The sequence below is a fragment of the Phalacrocorax carbo genome, chromosome 15 (genome assembly GCF_963921805.1).
Source record: "Phalacrocorax carbo chromosome 15, bPhaCar2.1, whole genome shotgun sequence".
NCBI classification, from domain to species: Eukaryota; Metazoa; Chordata; class Aves; order Suliformes; family Phalacrocoracidae; genus Phalacrocorax; species Phalacrocorax carbo.
This window is the reverse complement of record NC_087527.1, coordinates 2,627,652-2,644,738: the sequence shown is the minus strand read 5'-3', so window position 1 is coordinate 2,644,738 and position 17,087 is coordinate 2,627,652. Positions and strand designations below refer to the sequence as shown.

At 54.2% G+C, this 17,087-nt stretch overlaps 1 protein-coding gene across 2 annotated transcripts in view; it reads left to right on the top strand.

Annotated features, from left to right (window-relative positions):
- Window positions 1-17,087, top strand: part of RBM19 (RNA binding motif protein 19) — a 72,729-nt gene that overhangs the window by 42,754 nt on the left and 12,888 nt on the right. For both annotated transcript variants that reach the window (XM_064465898.1, XM_064465897.1), the window contains exons 22-23: window positions 4,732-4,837; window positions 12,357-12,477. In XM_064465898.1, coding sequence (XP_064321968.1) covers window positions 4,732-4,837; window positions 12,357-12,477 — 227 coding nt within the window. The remainder of the gene's footprint in view (window positions 1-4,731; window positions 4,838-12,356; window positions 12,478-17,087) is intronic.

Genomic DNA, 17,087 nt, shown 5'->3' with positions numbered 1-17,087 from the left:
GGCTGAGCGGGGTTGGGGAGAGACTTGGAAGCAGGGGGTAGAAACTGGAACAAAACCCAATGGGAAGAGAGGAGCTGTGAAAAGTGGTGGTGGAGTCAGCAGCGGAAGATGGTGCTGGCGCTCGCATGCCTGGCGATACTGCGGTGGGTTTGGGGCCGTGCCTGCAGCAGGAGAGCGGTGATGGAAGGGGAGGGAGCTGCAGGGTGGGAACTTGCACGTCGTGCTGGTGGAGGAGGGAAGAGGGTTTCTGGAGAGCACCTGTATCCCCATCCTCCTCTGCCCTCCGGCTGCTTGGCTGTGTTGACGAAGGATGCGCAAGCACCTTCTAGTAAACAGGCAAAGCCAAGTGAGCAGTATGTTGTCTACGGAGCTAGAGTGTGCTCTGTTTAATAGCAATATAATGTCCTATAATTAGCAGGCAAAGGACTTGCCTCCCAGCTGGCCTGTGCCAGAAGGATATAATTACAATCCCAAGGAGTGATGTTCCTCTGACCCGCAGCCAGCTTGCAGCGTACGTCTTACAGCATGGAGGAGAAATCTAGTTCTCTTCCTTCTCTATTGAGCCAGGAAGCCAGGGGGTGGCTGCAGCACCACTGAAAGAGCTGCCAAAGCATCAGGAGAGCGGCTGATGCCTGGCAATGCCGTGTTGAAGTGCTGGATCCCTCACGGGTGGGAGGGAGGGGATATCCCTTCTGGCATCTCTGGTAACACTGTGTGTTTCTGCTGAGCTTGGGAACAGCGACTTGTCAAGGGAAAAGTTGTGACTGTCTTTATTCAGCAGCCATGTGGATCGTGGCTCAGCCAGGACCAATACAAGCTTTTCCTGGTTTACGCTCTGCCTTTGTAAACCTGGATCAGCATGAAACAAAGGTTCTCGTTTAGGAAATATCTTAGTTGCAGCATTTGTTCAGGGCTGTCATGCCTTCGAGCCAGCGGCATGAAAACGTGCCAAGCTTGGGAGAGCGAGGATGGATTTTGCCAGCCTGGCTGGCAAGCTGCCTGTGGCACGTGGAGAGCGCAGGCAGGAGGAGGCCGGGAGAGCCACGTCCTCCAGACCCACCCACGCTTCTGCCTGGGCCCTGACCCCAGCTCGGGATTTCAGAGGATTGCTGTTCGGACAGTGTCCTCAAATATGTGGGGAAGGGAACTGGGAGGCGACGGAGCAGATGCACGCACGGCAGGTCGCTGGGGGCTTTGCAGATCTCTGTGGCAAAGTCCTTGCTCTTCGCTTTTGCTGCCTCCCCCAAAACTGCCTGTATTAGTCATGAGCAGCTCCGTGGGGAGGTTGTGTATGTCAGACATTTCTTTTTGCTGCAGACCTTGGCTGCGCTCATTATGGGTGAAATTGCAGCCCGGTACAGTGCCACCAAGAACCACGGGGGTGCCCTGCCAGAAATCCAGCCCCAGGCCAGGCACGTGGGTCTGGCAGGGCCAAGATTCACCAGAAAGGAGGTTATAGAGTCTTCTGCAAAGTTAAGCCAGGCTGACTGCAAACAAGTCGGTGTCTCAAGCAGGAAAGGGCTTTGCACCCGCAACCACCAAGTCCTTCAGAGCTTGTGCTGTGGCTGAGCCGGCGGAGGGGCTCAGGAGCGCTTGGAGAAGACATGGATGCTGGTAGGTACGAATGCAGAAACCGCTCAGGCTGCACGCTCATGCTAACTCCAGGGACTGCCCTGTGACTGTTGTGCCTGGGCAGGGAGCCTGGCACGGTGCTGTGCTCCACGGGGTTTGCTGCCAGCGCTTTCTGATCTCCATCCAGTCTGCCACGGAGAGAGGAGAGAGGCGCCAGCTCCAAGAGGAACCCGCACCCCTGGAGCGCGTGCTGCGTTTTCACACCATTCGCAGCCACTGGGGAGCTGTGTGCTGGGTGGGAGGTGGCAGTGACACCGGGTCTGAGCTGCTGTGAGGCCCCCCTGCCTCCGCAGCCATCCCCACCCCTGGGGACGCATGTGTTTTAACGCACCTTGACAAGATCTTATGAGCGAGCTGCAGTTTAGCAGCTGTATAGAAGCTGCTTGCTTCCCTCCATGTCATTTTGCTCAGGCTTCACCTGGGCGATGGGCTGCATCCCTTTTCCTTCCACCATCCCCGCTCCCGTGGCTTTGCCCGTGGCAGCCACGGTGCCATCTGGGCACAGCTGTCCCGGGGCTGGAAGGCTGTGGCATTGATGCAGCCGGCGTGGGAGCAAGCGCAGCAGTACCTGGCTTCCCTGGGTACCGGGAGCCTGGTGCCGCAGGGGGTAATTGGGTTCCCTCCGCCTCTGCCTCTCTCCCCACAAATCCGGAGGAAATAATTGGAAAAGAGAGGTGTGAGTCTCTGCCTGGCGCTGGAGAGGAGAACATTAAAGGCCCAGGCTCTCCACTTCATTCGCAGCTCCCGGGATGGTAATTGCTGTGTTGTGGTTTCTAATTAGCGCCACAGTGGGGGGGAGGGTGTTTTACTCTGCAGCCCCGGTGAGGTCAGCCCCGACTCTGCCGTGCCCCTCAGCTTTCCCTGCTCCCCGTTGGGAGCTGCACTGCAGCTTCCTCCGATGGGCCTGTCCCTCTGGGAGCTCTTGGTGGGTCTGTCTCCTCCCCCGAGCCCTCTCCCCACGGAGGTGCCTGTGGCCAGCCCTGCTCTGGACACGTCCCCCAGCACGGGTGGCTCGGGCCGCTCTGAGCTGGGGAGGAGGGAAGAGCCAGCCTCTCCCGTCTCTGCCCAGGTTGATGTGGGTCACCACGGCTTCCCTCGGGACCCTGAGCCCGGGGGTCTGTAGCCGTCCCGCTCCTGCTGGGCACCCCCGTGCCCATCCTTGCCGATCTTGTGTGCTGGTTCTCAGTGTCAAAGGGAGACATGGTGTTTTAGTGCACAGAGCGAGGGTTGTTGAGACCTCCCTTTTAGCAAACATTCTGTTCTTATTCCTTTAGCAGATATTCTGCTCTGCCCCCCGGCAATGCCCATGATGTTTTCCACAGAGTGACAGGTTGGAGCGAGTTCTCCCCTGCCCATGCCACCCACTGCCTGTCTTTCCTAGCTAGATGGTCATGTCCTTGGGCTCGGAGCTCCCTTATTACCTCTCCCTTAACCCAGCTGTGGCATTTGAGATCCTACAGGGATGCTGCAGGCAAGAGGAGCCACCTGCAGAGCTCCCGGGACCCCCAGCACCCACACCCCCTTGCAGGAGAACCGTCCTGCTGCTGGAAGCCATGCCACGGTCCCGCCGCTCCTGGAGGCAAGCATCCCCGCCAGCCGAGACTGCTCCCTCGCCTCTGCTTGGGTTTGTTTGTTTGTTTGCGTAGCACCAGCTCAAAGGGGGCAGGAGGCAGAGAGGGAGAGACAGCGCCGAGGAGGAGACGTGCGGATTCATTTTGAGGCTTCATAATGGTACATTTACACACCACGTTGCCTAAGGAAATTGGGTAGATGAATGCCTGGTCATGCTGCCAGTGCACCAGGTTAACTCCCAGGATTTAGCTTATATCATTTCACGAGAGCGTTTATGGCCTTTACTGTGTTTATTCCCAGGTGCTCTTTGGCACTGCTGCATCCCAGGCTCCTTTTGTGTATGCGCGCGTGTGTGCAGATCTTCAAATAAAATAACACATCTATTCAGACCCGGTCCACATTAAATATTTATTGCCTGCAGTTTGTGCATATGTGTTTGATAAATGGGCGTAAGGGGAGGGGAGGAGAAGGGGAAGCAGGAGCTTGAATGCAGAGAAAGCATCGGCTTTGTGCTGGAATTGCTCCAGAAGACGGCGTTGGAGAGGGGTGTCCGGCAAGTGCTGCCTTTGGGTCTGTTTTCAGGCTTTTTGGACAAGGTCCAGGCTGGTGAGATGGCTGTGTGCTTTGATGCTCAAGCGACAAGTTCCTTCTCTGGGGACAAGCACGCTGTGGCAAGGTTTCAGCTGGGCTGTGGTGGAGTGCGTACGCCGCCAGCCCTAACCCACACCCCCCAGCTAAACGGGAACTCCCGCAGCCCCCGGTTCCTGACTTCCCATCCCATTGGCACTCAAAAACTTGTCTGAAACACTGCTCTATCTGAGGGTTGTTGTGCAGGACTTAGGTTTGCTGAATTTACCCGTTTCCTCTTATACCTTCAGCAAGCTTAAATAAAACCGGTTTATTCTAGCTCATGAAAGAGGTTGGGTGGCTGGCTGCACAATGCAGGTACCCAAGTGAAGAGTTAAAGCGAGGAAATCCCGTCTTAAAAATGATGCCCAGCGTTCATGGAGCAGAGGGATGACACTTTTGCCAACAAGGTGCCTACAACGGGCTTTGGGGAGCTGTTCTGGAAAGAAAATAGGTCCCTGTGGGACATGCCTGTATCCTGTGCCTCTCTTCAAAGGTGCAAAGAAATCTGTTTTGATGGTGGTCAAGAGCAGCTCTGCCTCCTGGTAACTGGGAGATGCTTTTTGCCCACCCTGAACAGGGCAGGCTGGGTCCTTGGTTTCTGCAGATCTCCTAGAGGGAGAAACACAGCAGTTCTGTTAAAGAAGGTTTTTGCTTTGTTAAGGTTTGCGACTGGAAAGGATGACCCTTGAAATCCAAGCTGAATTTTCCGCTGTTACTGGGTGCTTTGGACATGGGGCTTACAGGGAAGCAGAGCGGCTGCAGGACACTGGTCGCCCGAGTCCTCGGCACTGGCAAGCCTGCAGATTGGCCTGCAACTGGTTGTGCCGCGTTTGCGATAAAATGATGGTTCTTCCCTTGATCTCACAGTGTCTTTGCTTTTCCCTCTCTAATTCACAGCACCTTTGGAGAGCTGAAGACCGTCCGGCTGCCCAAGAAAATGGCAGGAACGGGATCCCACCGGGGCTTTGGGTTTGTGGATTTCCTCACCAAGCAGGATGCCAAGGTGAGATGTAGTCTTCCCCCTCTGGCACCCTCCCAGCCTGGTCTTGGAGCAGAAGGCGAGGAGGGGAGCCTGGAGGCTCTGTCCCACTGAGGTGTAGCCCAGATTTGGGGCAGGCTGTTACCATCTACCAGCAAAGCTGCACTGAGGCTAAAACCCCATGTGGGCAACCACTGAAGGTTACACGACAAACCTCAACCTAAGCCATAATCGGCAGAGGTTTCACAGAACCACAGAACCCCAGGTGGGAAGGGACCTCAGGGATCATCTAGTCCAACCTTTCTGGGAAGAGCCCAGTCTAGACAAGATGGCCCAGCACCCTGTCCAGCCGACTCTTGAAGGTGTCCAACATGGCCGAGCCAACCCCTTCCCTGGGGAGATTATTCCAATGGTGACTGTCCTCACTGTGACAAATTTCCCTCTGGTGTCCAATCGGAATCTCCCCAAGAGCAACTTGTGTCCATTCCCCCTTGTCCTCTCCATGGGACTCCGCGTAAAAAGGGAGTCTCCATCTTCTTTGTAGCTGCCCCTTAAGTCCTGGTACATGGGGATGAGATCCCCTCTGAGCCTCCTTTTCTCAAGGCTGAACAAACCCAGCTCTTCCAGCCTGTCCTTGTATGGCAGCTTCCCAGTCCTCTGATCATCTTGGTGGCCCTTCTCTGCACCCTGATACAATGGCTAGAAACTCCTGTAATGTAGAAGGACAGGGACTTATTTTTCACGTTTGTCAGAAGCAAGGTGAGAAAGAATGGTTTTGACCCGACATAACACCTCAGGAAACCTCAGTACATGTCCCATCTCCAACACTGTGTTGGTTTTAGGGGAGTTTTGGATATTGTGGCTGTTTAGTGATTTTTAAACTGCACAAAGCCCATCTCTATCAGTTCCTCTGTGTGTTTTGAGACCCCTCTGTGAGCAGCCTTACCCTGGCATTTTTCAGGTAGTAACAAAAGAGCAGTAGTTGTGAATGGGTCAAAAGAATAGGCAAGCAGAGAGAAAGGTGTGTGTCTGCTTCACCTTGCTGAACGCAAGAACAAAGGTACAGTTCTGTAATACAGCCATTGTCTTGGTCCGAAGAGGGGACCTAGCTGTGCTGGGCTGGCCAAGGATGCTTTCTCAGAGTGGTCTGCTCTGGCTATTTGGCAGCAATATGGAAAATGTCAGCGGCAGCAGGCAGCCGTGCCTGGGAAGCGCCTTTCTCAGCGCCAAGAACAGAGTTCATTTTGCTTTAATCAAAGTACATTTTGCTTTAATCAGAAAATGCAAAATCTATCATTCCAATATCCTGACATTTTTGCAATCTGTATGCACTTTTATGCTGCAAAATATTCCATAGCTTTTTAAGCCAGAATAGATTGCTGTTCAAAACGCTCTATTTTTTTTTTAAGCTTTCCTATATGTTTAAGTTCCATATTTGCAGAGGAAACAAGGGGGTTGTAGCCTGTCTGATAGTATTCTGCTCTTACCCTTTGTCAGAGGTTCAGGAACAGGCTGGACCCGGCACAGTCTCTCATGCACTGGGCAGAAGAGGGTCCTTGGCCCCGCTGTAAGCTGCTGCGTGGGTGCTCCCAGCACCGTAGCGGTGCAGGTTTCATCTCTGCTGCTGGCTCCTGGCAATTTGAGCAGTGTCTGGAAGAGGAATGGTTGTGGGCACAAGCCAAAGGGTATTATTGCTGAAGGGGAGGGACCACGTGGCTCCACTGGCTCCCTGAGACTCCAAATTTTCAAGACCACGAGTGGAGATGAAGGAGGGAGGCGAGGGGAGCAAGTGTAGCCTGTGTTTATGTTTTTAGACAGGATTCATTGATCCAGGATCACAAGGGACTATTAGATCATCCGTTCCAGTCTGACCTCCCGTATAACACAGTACATAGAGTTTCTTTGTTAGTCCTGTATTGATCCTAATTCAAACTTCCTTCCGCTCAGCATTTGTCCTCCCCCTGGGGCCCAGCTCGCTGGGCAGCGTGGGGTGCAGCCAGCCGGCCCCCCAGGAGTGTGGTTCCTGTCCCTGCACGGCGAGCTGGGCCTGTGGCTCTGCTCAAACCCTGGCACTGGGCAGCTTTGCTTTAACCTCTGCTTCACTCCAGAGTCGTCCAGGCTTTGTTCCCAGTTTTTGAATTAATCTTTCCTAAGGAAACCTGAAGCATTTGATGGAAGGGTGCATACAGGGGCCTGGCTGGTTCTTTACTGCTGCTCAGTTTGGGGTGAATGAGACAGCACCCGCGTTTCTGCTTGGTTTCTGGAAGAAACAGGGCACAGGCTCAGCGTCTGCGTCCAGTCCCTCTTCAGCCCCTGGGGGACCCGGTGGCTGATGGACAAATAGAGACCTCAACAGTAGGAAACCCACCTATCGCTGGTGAGCGCCGGCAGCCGGCTGGAGGGGGGAGAGCCGGGCAGGGTGCTTGCTCAGGGCACCTCTCCTAAAGCTCACAGAGACCGTGGGAGGCAAGCGAGCCACCCTACAGAAGATCACTCGGTGGGGAGGTTCTTCTTTTCCAGCAAAGCAGCTCTTCTTCCTTCTTTTTTTTTTTTTCCTTCCCTCATCTCTTTGAGGGATTTAATTGTCTTACAAGTGGCACATCAAGTACACTCCATTGGCCGTCTGGAAAAGGATGCACTGTGTATTGATGAATAGGATCCTGAATATTGTAAACACGGACATAATTGGCTTACAGTTTATTGCTAAGTGAAATGAGAGAGGAGGGGAGTGGGCCTGGAGACCTCTGAGCTGAATAGCTGTGACTGTCAATGACGTTTTTGCTCAGAGTGGTAATCTGGAAATCGCATATAAGCATCTTACAAAACATGCTGTTTTTGTAATAGAATAATTAGGGTGGCTTTGTTGGGCATTTAAAGCCTGTGACCTCATATGTTTGTCTTTTTCTCTGAGCAACCACGGCCGCTGTGGGAGCATGTGCAGAGATTTTCCAAAGCCAGGACATAGATGTGAGGGTCCCGCTCCAAACTCCCCAGTGCTGTGCCTGCAGACCTGTCCTGCTGGGCTGGGTTTCACCTCCTCAGCCTCCCCTGATGCTCTGCCACCCACTCGAGGAGAGCCAGCCCCGCTGAAGGGTGCTGTTGTGGGAGGGCTGAGTGCCCGAGCCGCGCTCGTCAGGCAGCCTTGCCGGCAGGGGAGGTGGCATCCCGGCAGGGCATGGGAAGATGCTGGTGGCAGCATCCTCGTCCTTCACAGCCCCAGGCTCACACCTGGCTTTCCCACGGTGACATCTGCAGCCAGGGCTGTCTCTTGGGTCGTTCAGCGGCTCCCTGGGTGATGGATGGGTCTCAAATGAGAGTGCTACACCACCGTCAGATGAAATTAGCGGCCCCCTCTCTTCTATGTCATGAGCATTTAACAGATTACAGCACGCGCACGTACAAAGCTAGGAAATGGGGAGGAACCCATGTCAAAGAGAGCAATGGGAGGGGCACAGTAACGTTCACAAAGAGGGTTTGCATACCCGCTGGTCAGGCCTTTGGTTTTAAATCTCCGGTGTTAGCTGACCACTAGCTGGGAGTGCATGGAAACTGGGGGATGAGAAAGGGAACTTTGATCCACTGGCAATAAGAAATTAACTCCAGTTAAGGAAGCATTAACCATTTCACATGTTTCCTGACATTCCCTGTGCAGAATTGTTGTGGGATTGTTTTTATTTTTGAACTATTAACTGGAAGCCAAGTTTCCACTTTTCTCCCCTGTTGATATAAAAATACATCTGGTCTCCAAATAGAAATTGCCCATTCGGGAAAGAGAGTCAAGCCTTTAAAAATTCACGCACACGGAAGGAAAAATCCTTGTCTGCAGCTGGCATTGCAGAGAGCATCCTCAGTTGGGACTGGTTCTTGTGAAGAAGGGAAATCTATCAATCTCCTAATGTTGTTGACCCTTTGTCCCTCTAATGACTCCAGCCTGGAGACGCTTTGGCTTGAGTATTTAATAGGGCAAGGGGGAATCTATAGGCAGAACAGCACTGTCTTCCAAATTAATACGGCATTTAGGGATGGAGTCGTAGCACCTGGGGGTGGCGGACGTAACGGTCCGGTCTCTTGATCTCTGCCTTTCCAACGCCCTGGCGCAGCAGGCTCTGCTCCAAAGCAGTGTCTGTCTTGTCCTGGAAGCCTGGGCTTCATGTGAGTTTATCAGCCACCCCTTAATTTCGAAATTCCCTTTCTGAATCCCACAAACATTTTGAGCTGTTGTTCAAGGCCTCTCCCCATCCTCTCTCCGCTTTTCCCTGCCCCGTTCCTGTCTCCCTCCGCCGTCTGCAGATGCCCAAGCTGTATTCAGAGCTGGCTACAAAACCCGGCCACACTGAGCCATGGCGTTAAACTCCAACCAAACCCTGCAAAATCCTAACTGGGATATTGGCACATTGTGCAGGGGGAGAGGGCCATAGGGTTTTCATGCAACCCTTAAAGCATTTGGAAAGCAAAAGAGACCTGTGACATTTGCCAGGGCTCTTCAGCTTTTGGTGTAACCTGGCAGTGGGTTTAAGTAAATCCTTTTTTGGCATTTAAGGATACCGAGCCTTGTGTGGTGGTTCTCAGAGGGTCCCCTTTTCTTAAAGCTGTGGTAGTTAGAGGTCTTTTCCGGTGAGTCCCTCTCTCTGATGACCAGACACCACACCTCTCTTTGTCCTGAGTTCAGATGCAACTGAATGAGCCTCTGGCCGTCCAGTGCTTTGGTCTTCAAAGGAGGTGTCCCGGGAAGGCAGTCACTTGGGTAGAAGAGCTGCACCCTGAGAATAGCTCCTGCCGCCAGCCCCACTGTCTTTGAAAGCCGGTCTGCTTGTCCTCTTTTTGTATTTCTCGTGCAATTAGAACATATTTTTTCCCCTACCTATCTTTTCATTCGGAATAGCAACAGCAGCAAATTTCCTCCTCTCCCTGGAAGATTTCAAGCAGCAGGGATGTATGGGGATGGCGTTTCCCCCTTCATCCTTTTGTCTTTTAAATCATCAGTGGCTTCTCTTTTTGTTCCCTGAAAAAGTCTTAACTCCTCTCAGAGCAATGAAGAGCGAAGTTTTATTCTTCAGCTCGTTTCCAAATGAAGTGACGTTCAGTTGTTTTTCACCTGAAATGCACGGCTTCTCTTCTGCAGCCCCAGCTCTGCGAGCCCATCTGGAGGACGGGGCCGTGGGGACGGCAGGTCCCAGCACACCCTTTCCCAGGTGGGCTGGAGCAGCAGTGGGGCGGGAGGGTCCCTGCAAGCGCGCCTCTGCATCCTGAGCTTTGCTTCTTTCTGGGTGCAGAACAGCTCGCTTCGGGAGTGTGGCCGGTTGGGAAGGGCCGATGTCACCGGGCTGCCGGCAGATGCGTCTCTCCCAGCGGGTTCCTTCCATGCAACACAACTTGATGGCAGCGCCCGCCTTCCCTCTTGCTCCATGACCTTTCCCAGTGCTCCCCGCAAATCTAGGGGATGCCTCATCCCGGACTGGGCTGAGCGGCTGCGTGTGCCTGGCGGGGCATGGAAGCAATCCCGCAATGAGGAGGACGTGGCAGAGCAAGCTGCTTTGAGGCTGAGAGCCCGAGTGCGGCACTCCCCACCGTGATCGTGGATGCGCTCGGCGTGGGCTGCCCTCCTCCGTGACCTCCCGCAGGGCGCAGCGAGGCTGCCGGGGCCGTATCCTGTCTTCCAACCTTCCTCTTCCTTGTGCTGCAGGAAGTGAGAAATTAAAAAGTATAAATTAACAAATGAGACCTGGCGATTAGAGCTGCAGTTGTTCGCCAGGCTTTGGAAATGGCTCTTTGTGCCAACGTAAACAGCCATCACAACTCCCAACTGCCACCTCCCCCCGAGTGTTTATTTAAGCCAACACATTGCTCTGCTAATTGGATACCATTCCAAGTGAAAATAGGCCTTTAAAACAACAGCAGTGGCAAATAAAAACAGCTGTAGCTGCAAAAGCACTTGCCAGGCTTGCAGCTCTTCAGAGGGCAGTGAGCCCCCCCCCAAAAAGGAGGCACACGGTCCTGCCGGAATCAGCCCTGGGGAGCTGGCAAAGGTGGGGAATCTAAGAGATGCTACGGAGCAGGCGGAGCTGGTGCTCCTCATTTCTCTTTTTTTATGATAAGCATTATATGAGTGAAAAGGAAACAGAAGGAGAGGAGAACACAGGTTACTGAGTGCTGATCGCTGGAAATGGGGGCTGCTCTGAGTTTCGTAACCTGCTGGCTCAGGCAGGGTCCTGCCTGCCGAGGAGTGGTCGCGGGCAGCCAAAGCCTCTTGCAGGAGGAGCCCCTCTGCCCAGAGACGTGACATTTGGGGACAACTGCAGTTGTTCAAAATTGCTGTTTAGCAAACAGCTCGGAGGAGACGTCTGGGCTTCTCCAGGACACCTTCAGCGCTGTTTTGGGGGCACCCAAATGGCATGGGAGGGCATGTCCCTGTTGGACAGGGTTCTAGAGCTGGCGTATTTGTTCCAGGGGTGTGAGTTTGCAGAGCATAAAACCTGACTTAATCCCAGCCTTAGCTGGGGTTTTTAAAAGAGCGTTTTGGGCTCCTTTTCTCTACCCCTGCAGCCAGCCATGTGTAGCATTGCTGTGGAGCACTTTGTGGGCCCCCGGGGGTGAAAATATTTCACTGGTGTGTTTGTGTATTTGCATTATGGGCCCAATCCTGCTCAGCCCTGAATTTCCTTGAAAGTCTGTAGGAAATAAAGACAAAGTCAACCTTCCCTGGATCGAGTCACTGTTTCCTGAATGCCTCTGCTGGTTGCCTACAGGCATAGAAAGCCATCTGAGCTACTGTGCTGGCTGGCACGCTTGTATTCAACATCAGCAAGAGATTATAGCTTTATGGATGTTATTGAGCAGGATCTAACAATGGGGAAACCTCTGGATTTCTGTAACACAGTGAACTACCATAGGCAAAAAGAGGACTTCGGCGCTGGCTTCTGGCTCTGCCACATTTGCTGCCGCCGTGGCCAACATCACCAAACCGCTGGCGAGAGGATGACAGCTCTCCCCAGCGAGCTTGTGCTTCTTCTAACTTGTTGCCCCTGAGCAGAAAGCAACCTTTCTACTCAATTTGATCTGTGCATTACTGCGTGCCAGCAGAGGACAGGGTGGGTGGAGAGTCGCGAGGTTGTTCTGCCCATGCTAACCCAGCGCTGCCGCCCTGCCCGTGAAAGCCCTGGTTTGCACCTAGGGCTACCCCAAGTCTCGACAGCCTTTCCAGGGTGCAGCTTTCCTGGCTCAGGTGTGGCCCCAGGGTGATGCAAGGCTGTAGCCAACCCTGAGCCGCTTGCTGTGCTGGATTTCAGCCTGTTCCGTAGCAAGCAGCAACAGCCTGCAGGAATGGCGATGGGTATTTGCTCTGCTGCAAGTGTGTAAAAGATAAACGATCGAGTCAAAGCCACTGATGGAGATGAATCCTGCCCCATCAGAGCAAAGTGCTCAAAGTAGGCTGTTCTCTGGTGGCCTTTTAGATTCGGGGCAGAGGGAGGGACATTGTTGCTTTTTCCTCATGTGAGCCTGTCTTTATTTTCTCCCTTATTGTTTTTTTCTCTTAATTCTGCAGAAAGCATTCAATGCCCTGTGCCACAGCACGCATTTGTACGGCCGGAGGCTGGTCTTGGAGTGGGCAGACACAGAGGAGACGGTGGAGGCCCTGAGACGGAAAACAGCAGACCATTTCCACGGTAACGTAGCAGCATCCTTCTGGCCTGTCAGTACAGCCCCGGCTGGCACCGTCCCATCTGGCACACGCTGCCGGTCCACGCCAGCCCTTTCCCTGCCGCTGCCGGCGTGCCGGAGCTGGCAGGTAGATCCCGGAGCCTGACGATGCAAGCGCAGGGAGAAGCAGGAGACGTGCAGGCCAGGGCTTTGTCTGACAGCTCTCTGTGTGCACGTGAGCCGGTTAACTGTCTGTGTGCTGGCGCTGCCGAGGCACCTCGATGCCGCCTGCCAGCTGCAATGCTTTTGCTCCGTCTGCCCGCACCCCAGGGTGCTCCGTAGCTGGGGACAGGCTCCGTGCATGCAGCACACAGATTAAAAAAGACAAGTAATTTGGCCGTCAGATGAGATATGGAGGGGGCTGTTTGGATCAGGTTCCTGAGAATGATAGCTCTGTAGATAACAGCACTGCAGGCTCCTATTGACAGCCATTGACAGGCACAAATGCATTGCTTGGCAAATATTTATGGAGGAAGGGCTCCCCTGGGCTGGAGGGCTAAGCTGGAGATCAGTGCTCTTCCTCCTGCATCCCCTGCCAGCCTCCCCTCTCCATCACGCACCTGCCCGTCGCCCGGGGGATTGGCGTAAGCAGTCCTGGGGCCGCGCCTCGCAGCACCCGGCAATGGAAGAGCAGCAAGCCTCGCTTATTCAGCCAGCCTGACTCCAGTGGAACCCGGCCGTGTGTTCATGAAATGGTGTGCACCACACTGGTTATTCGAGGCTGGGGAAGCTGCAGTTTGGCGGTGGAAGAGCTGAGGGTGGATGTGGGGTGTGGAGTGAAGGGGGATGTGCTGGGAGCCACGGGCTGGCCACCAATGAGGTGCCAAAAAGGAGACCAAAAGGAGCACAGTGGTGTTGAGGTGTATGCGATAGCCTGGGCGTGGAGCTGTGCTGCTGGGTGCATGCAGGAGGCAGCAGGGAGGACAGGCACTCCTGGGGGTGGATGTGCCCACCCAGAACCCAGTGCTGGAGAGGGAACAGGTCATGCTTGATCGCAGTAACGTGAGCCTCCACCTGGGTGACAAAGGCAGGAGGTGTGATGTTTCATGCGCCCCATTTTATATTCAGGACCTCCTTTCTCCCTTTCTACTCTGCTCAGTCTAGAGGGAAAAAACAGTCTTGGTTTTATGGTAGCTGCAGACTTGAGCAGGTGCTGGCTGCTGCCTGTGAGTTTTGTTGCTTCCCTGATTCCCCCAGGCTCAGCTTGCTTCCTGATTTCTGTCTGCATTTGCTCCAGCCAGCTTGTTCGGGGTCTTCCTCGCTGAGGTGGGGACTCTGCGAGAGTGGCAAAAGCGAGTTTTCACATCCCAGGAAAGACGCAGCCTTGGAGCTGCGGTGGCTCCAGGGGCTTGGCTGAAAAACAGGAGCAAGGTTATCACTCCTCATCTTTAGGGATTGAAAATGCGATGGAAGGCAGTAGTCATCGCTGCTCTCCAGCCCATCTCGAGGGGAGAGAAATAACATCCAACGACTTCAGCCCTGTCTGGTGCACACGCGTGTCCTCCGCTGCAAAACTGCTGGTAGCTAATCCTGCGGCAGAGCGGGATTTGCCAGGCGCGGATCTCCATAACAAAGCCCGCCTGGGGCACACTGGTGGGCACTGGGAGCTGGCTGGTGCCTGGGACCAGGTCTCAGCCTCCCCACACCACACTGGCAGGCTGGAGTTTCACGGGTGGGATTTTATTTCTTTGGGAAGCGCCCTCTCCCGATTTCGAGGCGGGTCTGGCAGTGATGCCCAGCGGCCCCGAGGAGGGGAGGGAGCTGCGCCCTGCCCCTTTTGCTGTGGGTGAGCGGAAAGCAATAGCGATAAAGAGCAAAAGAGGGCGGCTACCGCTCTGCCTTCAGCTCCTTCGCATTTCCTCCGCGGTGTAGCTGGAGGCTGATTTTTCCACATGGAGCCAGGGTGGGAAGGATACAGAGCCCGTACAGCATTGCTGCCCTGCCTTGAATCCTCCCCACCCCTTCAGCCTACCGAACAGCCGGGCTGAGACCGCGCATCTCATCTCGCTGGTGATACAGACTGGATTCTGTCGACCAGAAGCCAAGCTTGCTTTTTCCTACCCATACCTGTTTCCCCCAACTTTCCTCCTCTCCCCACAAGGCGCAGCAGCAGCTCAGCCGTCCCTGCGCTGTTCGTGGATGTCCCCGTGAGCTTTCCTCTCTCACCTCAGTGTGGGTGACTTGGGAGGGTCTTTCCACACTTTCAGGCTGCAGTGGTCAGGCCCCTCTGGTCCCTTACCTGCAGGTAGGAAGGCACCAAGCTGGGAATGGGAGAGAAAAGATAGAGAAAGGCTCAGGAAAAAGAGTCAAGACCAAGGTCCCTGGTGTCTTCAGCCGCTCTTTGCCACCAACAGCCGCTGCTGCTGCTGTCCTCGTGTTGCTCCCCAGGCCGAGCCCAGCCGGCAGCAGCTGAGGAGCAGGATGTGGAGGCAGATGCCTTCGAAAGGCACAGTGCGGTAGGTGGGGTGGGACTTAGCCCACCGTCCAGCTCAGCTTATTTCTTTGCAGAGTTGAGCATTGCCATCCCATGGGAGAGTCTCTTCCTTTTTTTTTTTTCTTTCTCTGAAAGTCTTCTGTGATCCTTTTGGACCTGGAGACCTCCAACACCACAAGCTACCCATGCTGTTTGGAGAGGCTGGTCTTGGCTGTAGCGGTGCCATGTGTTTGTGTCAAGCCACGTTGGCAGCGCTGTGCCGTCAGTACAGGGTGACGTGTGGCCTGTGCCGCTCCTGGCCCTTTTCCTGGTTATTCCACAGAAACAAAAGCAACCAGGGAGCCTGCCGAGGAATTTGCACACAGCAGAAGGGGTGGGACAAAGGACTGAGACTGCCCATCTCACGGGGCTTTCAGACACATTCCTCCCAAGTGTTTTGCAATTGGAATTGAAGGATTTTGAAAAGGCCCTTCTTCTTCTTCTTCCATTCCCTCTTTTCTGTGCAGTTTTTGGTTTGCTGTGGGCACAGCAGTGGTGCGCGGGTGTTTCCACAGTTAGCATGGTGGATCTGTGTGTAGGAGAGGCTGCAGAGAGCTAACAGAGGGTGAGAAGATTGCTGTAAGGCCTGGGGGGTTGTTATCACCCAGGTCCAGTGGAACAACATGGTGACCTGCACTCCCCGGGGTTCGATGGCGAATTTGACTTGAGCGATGAGCTCATCCTGCTCCGTCTTGCTGCCATGACAGCAGATTTCTGCGTCTCCAGCTTTGAAAGCACTACCTTGAGCTTGAGTAGCAGGTGTCTTGAGTAGCAGCAGCCAAATCCCCTCACCCAGCAGCTCCAGTGTCAGCTCCGTAATTTTTGTCTTAGCAAGGAAATAATTGGTAAAGTCTGGGCTGCCAAAGACATGTCCTACCGCTGACTTCTCTCTCTTACAATTATGCGCCTTATTTCTCGACACCATTTATAGAGATTTGGCTTCCAGTTCCCAGGTCTCACTCTGCTGCTACTTGTTAGGTTAAAGAGAGGTCTGGTCTCCTAAATCTTTTCTCCGTGCAGGTGCTTGTCGTGGCAATCAAGCCACTTCTGAGCCATCTTTTCAATAGGTCTAATAGATGCAATAAAATGGAATAGGCTTCCTTCCCATTTTGTGTAGTTTTCAGGTCATTCTTTATGGCTTGTTCTGAGTCTTTGTAATGTTCCACAAGAAAGCGAGGACCCCAGAAGTGGTCGCCGGCTGCCGGAGATGGTTTCAGTAATGCTGTCAGGAGTGAAGGCCCAGCCCAGCCCTGACGGCTGGGACGGCAGCGCTATGCCCTGCGCTTGCGCTCCTGCCTCCAGACGCAGTCTGTAAGAGGTTGAAGTCTTTATTGCTCATTTCTGAGTGTATCTTCTCTTCGTCCTGAGGCAGGAGGGTCTTGTATTAGGAAAAAAAAAAAAACCACTTTCTTTGAGTTTTAATTGCACCCCACCATGCATTATTAATCTGTGGGACCTGCTGCTGCAAAGTGGCTCGAAAGCCCGAGAGCTTGGCCTGCTACAGGGGAGGAGCTGATGCCTCTGCAGATAAAGAGACTTACCTGCTGTAATGTGATAAGGAGAAGCCACGGAAAGGTTGGCCAGTGGTTGGCCCTGGGGCCTCTAATCCAGCTCGCAACATGGAGCAGGGTCATGGCAAACGCTGCGTCAGGGCAGCGCGGGGCGCGCGAACCCTGCCACCAGCAGCCCTTACTAGGGGAGGGGGATCCTCCCTTTGGAAAACAAGGATCACTGACATCTTTGAAACCAGCAGGGAGAATATTTTGGCTCTGCCAAAACAGTGACAAAGGGTTCCCAATGCCCTGCAGCTGAATTTGCCAGCCCTGGGGCGAGGAGCAGGTCTGGATCTGAGCCCTGCACAGGAGGGGGCAGCCTGGGGTTGCATCCAGAGCCGCGGTGCGGACCAGCACATCCCCTTCATCTCCCTGGTCACAAGACTGCAGCCCGCATAAGGTCTGTGAACAGCTCGATCCCCATTCCCTTCCCTCGCTCGCCTGACACGGGGCACCAGTTGCCGGTGGGGCTGCACGCTGGCGAGCCTCGCCGGGGGGAGGATGCGCGAGCAAGGCGCAGTACCCTCCGCGTGCGCGCTCCCGCGCTCCG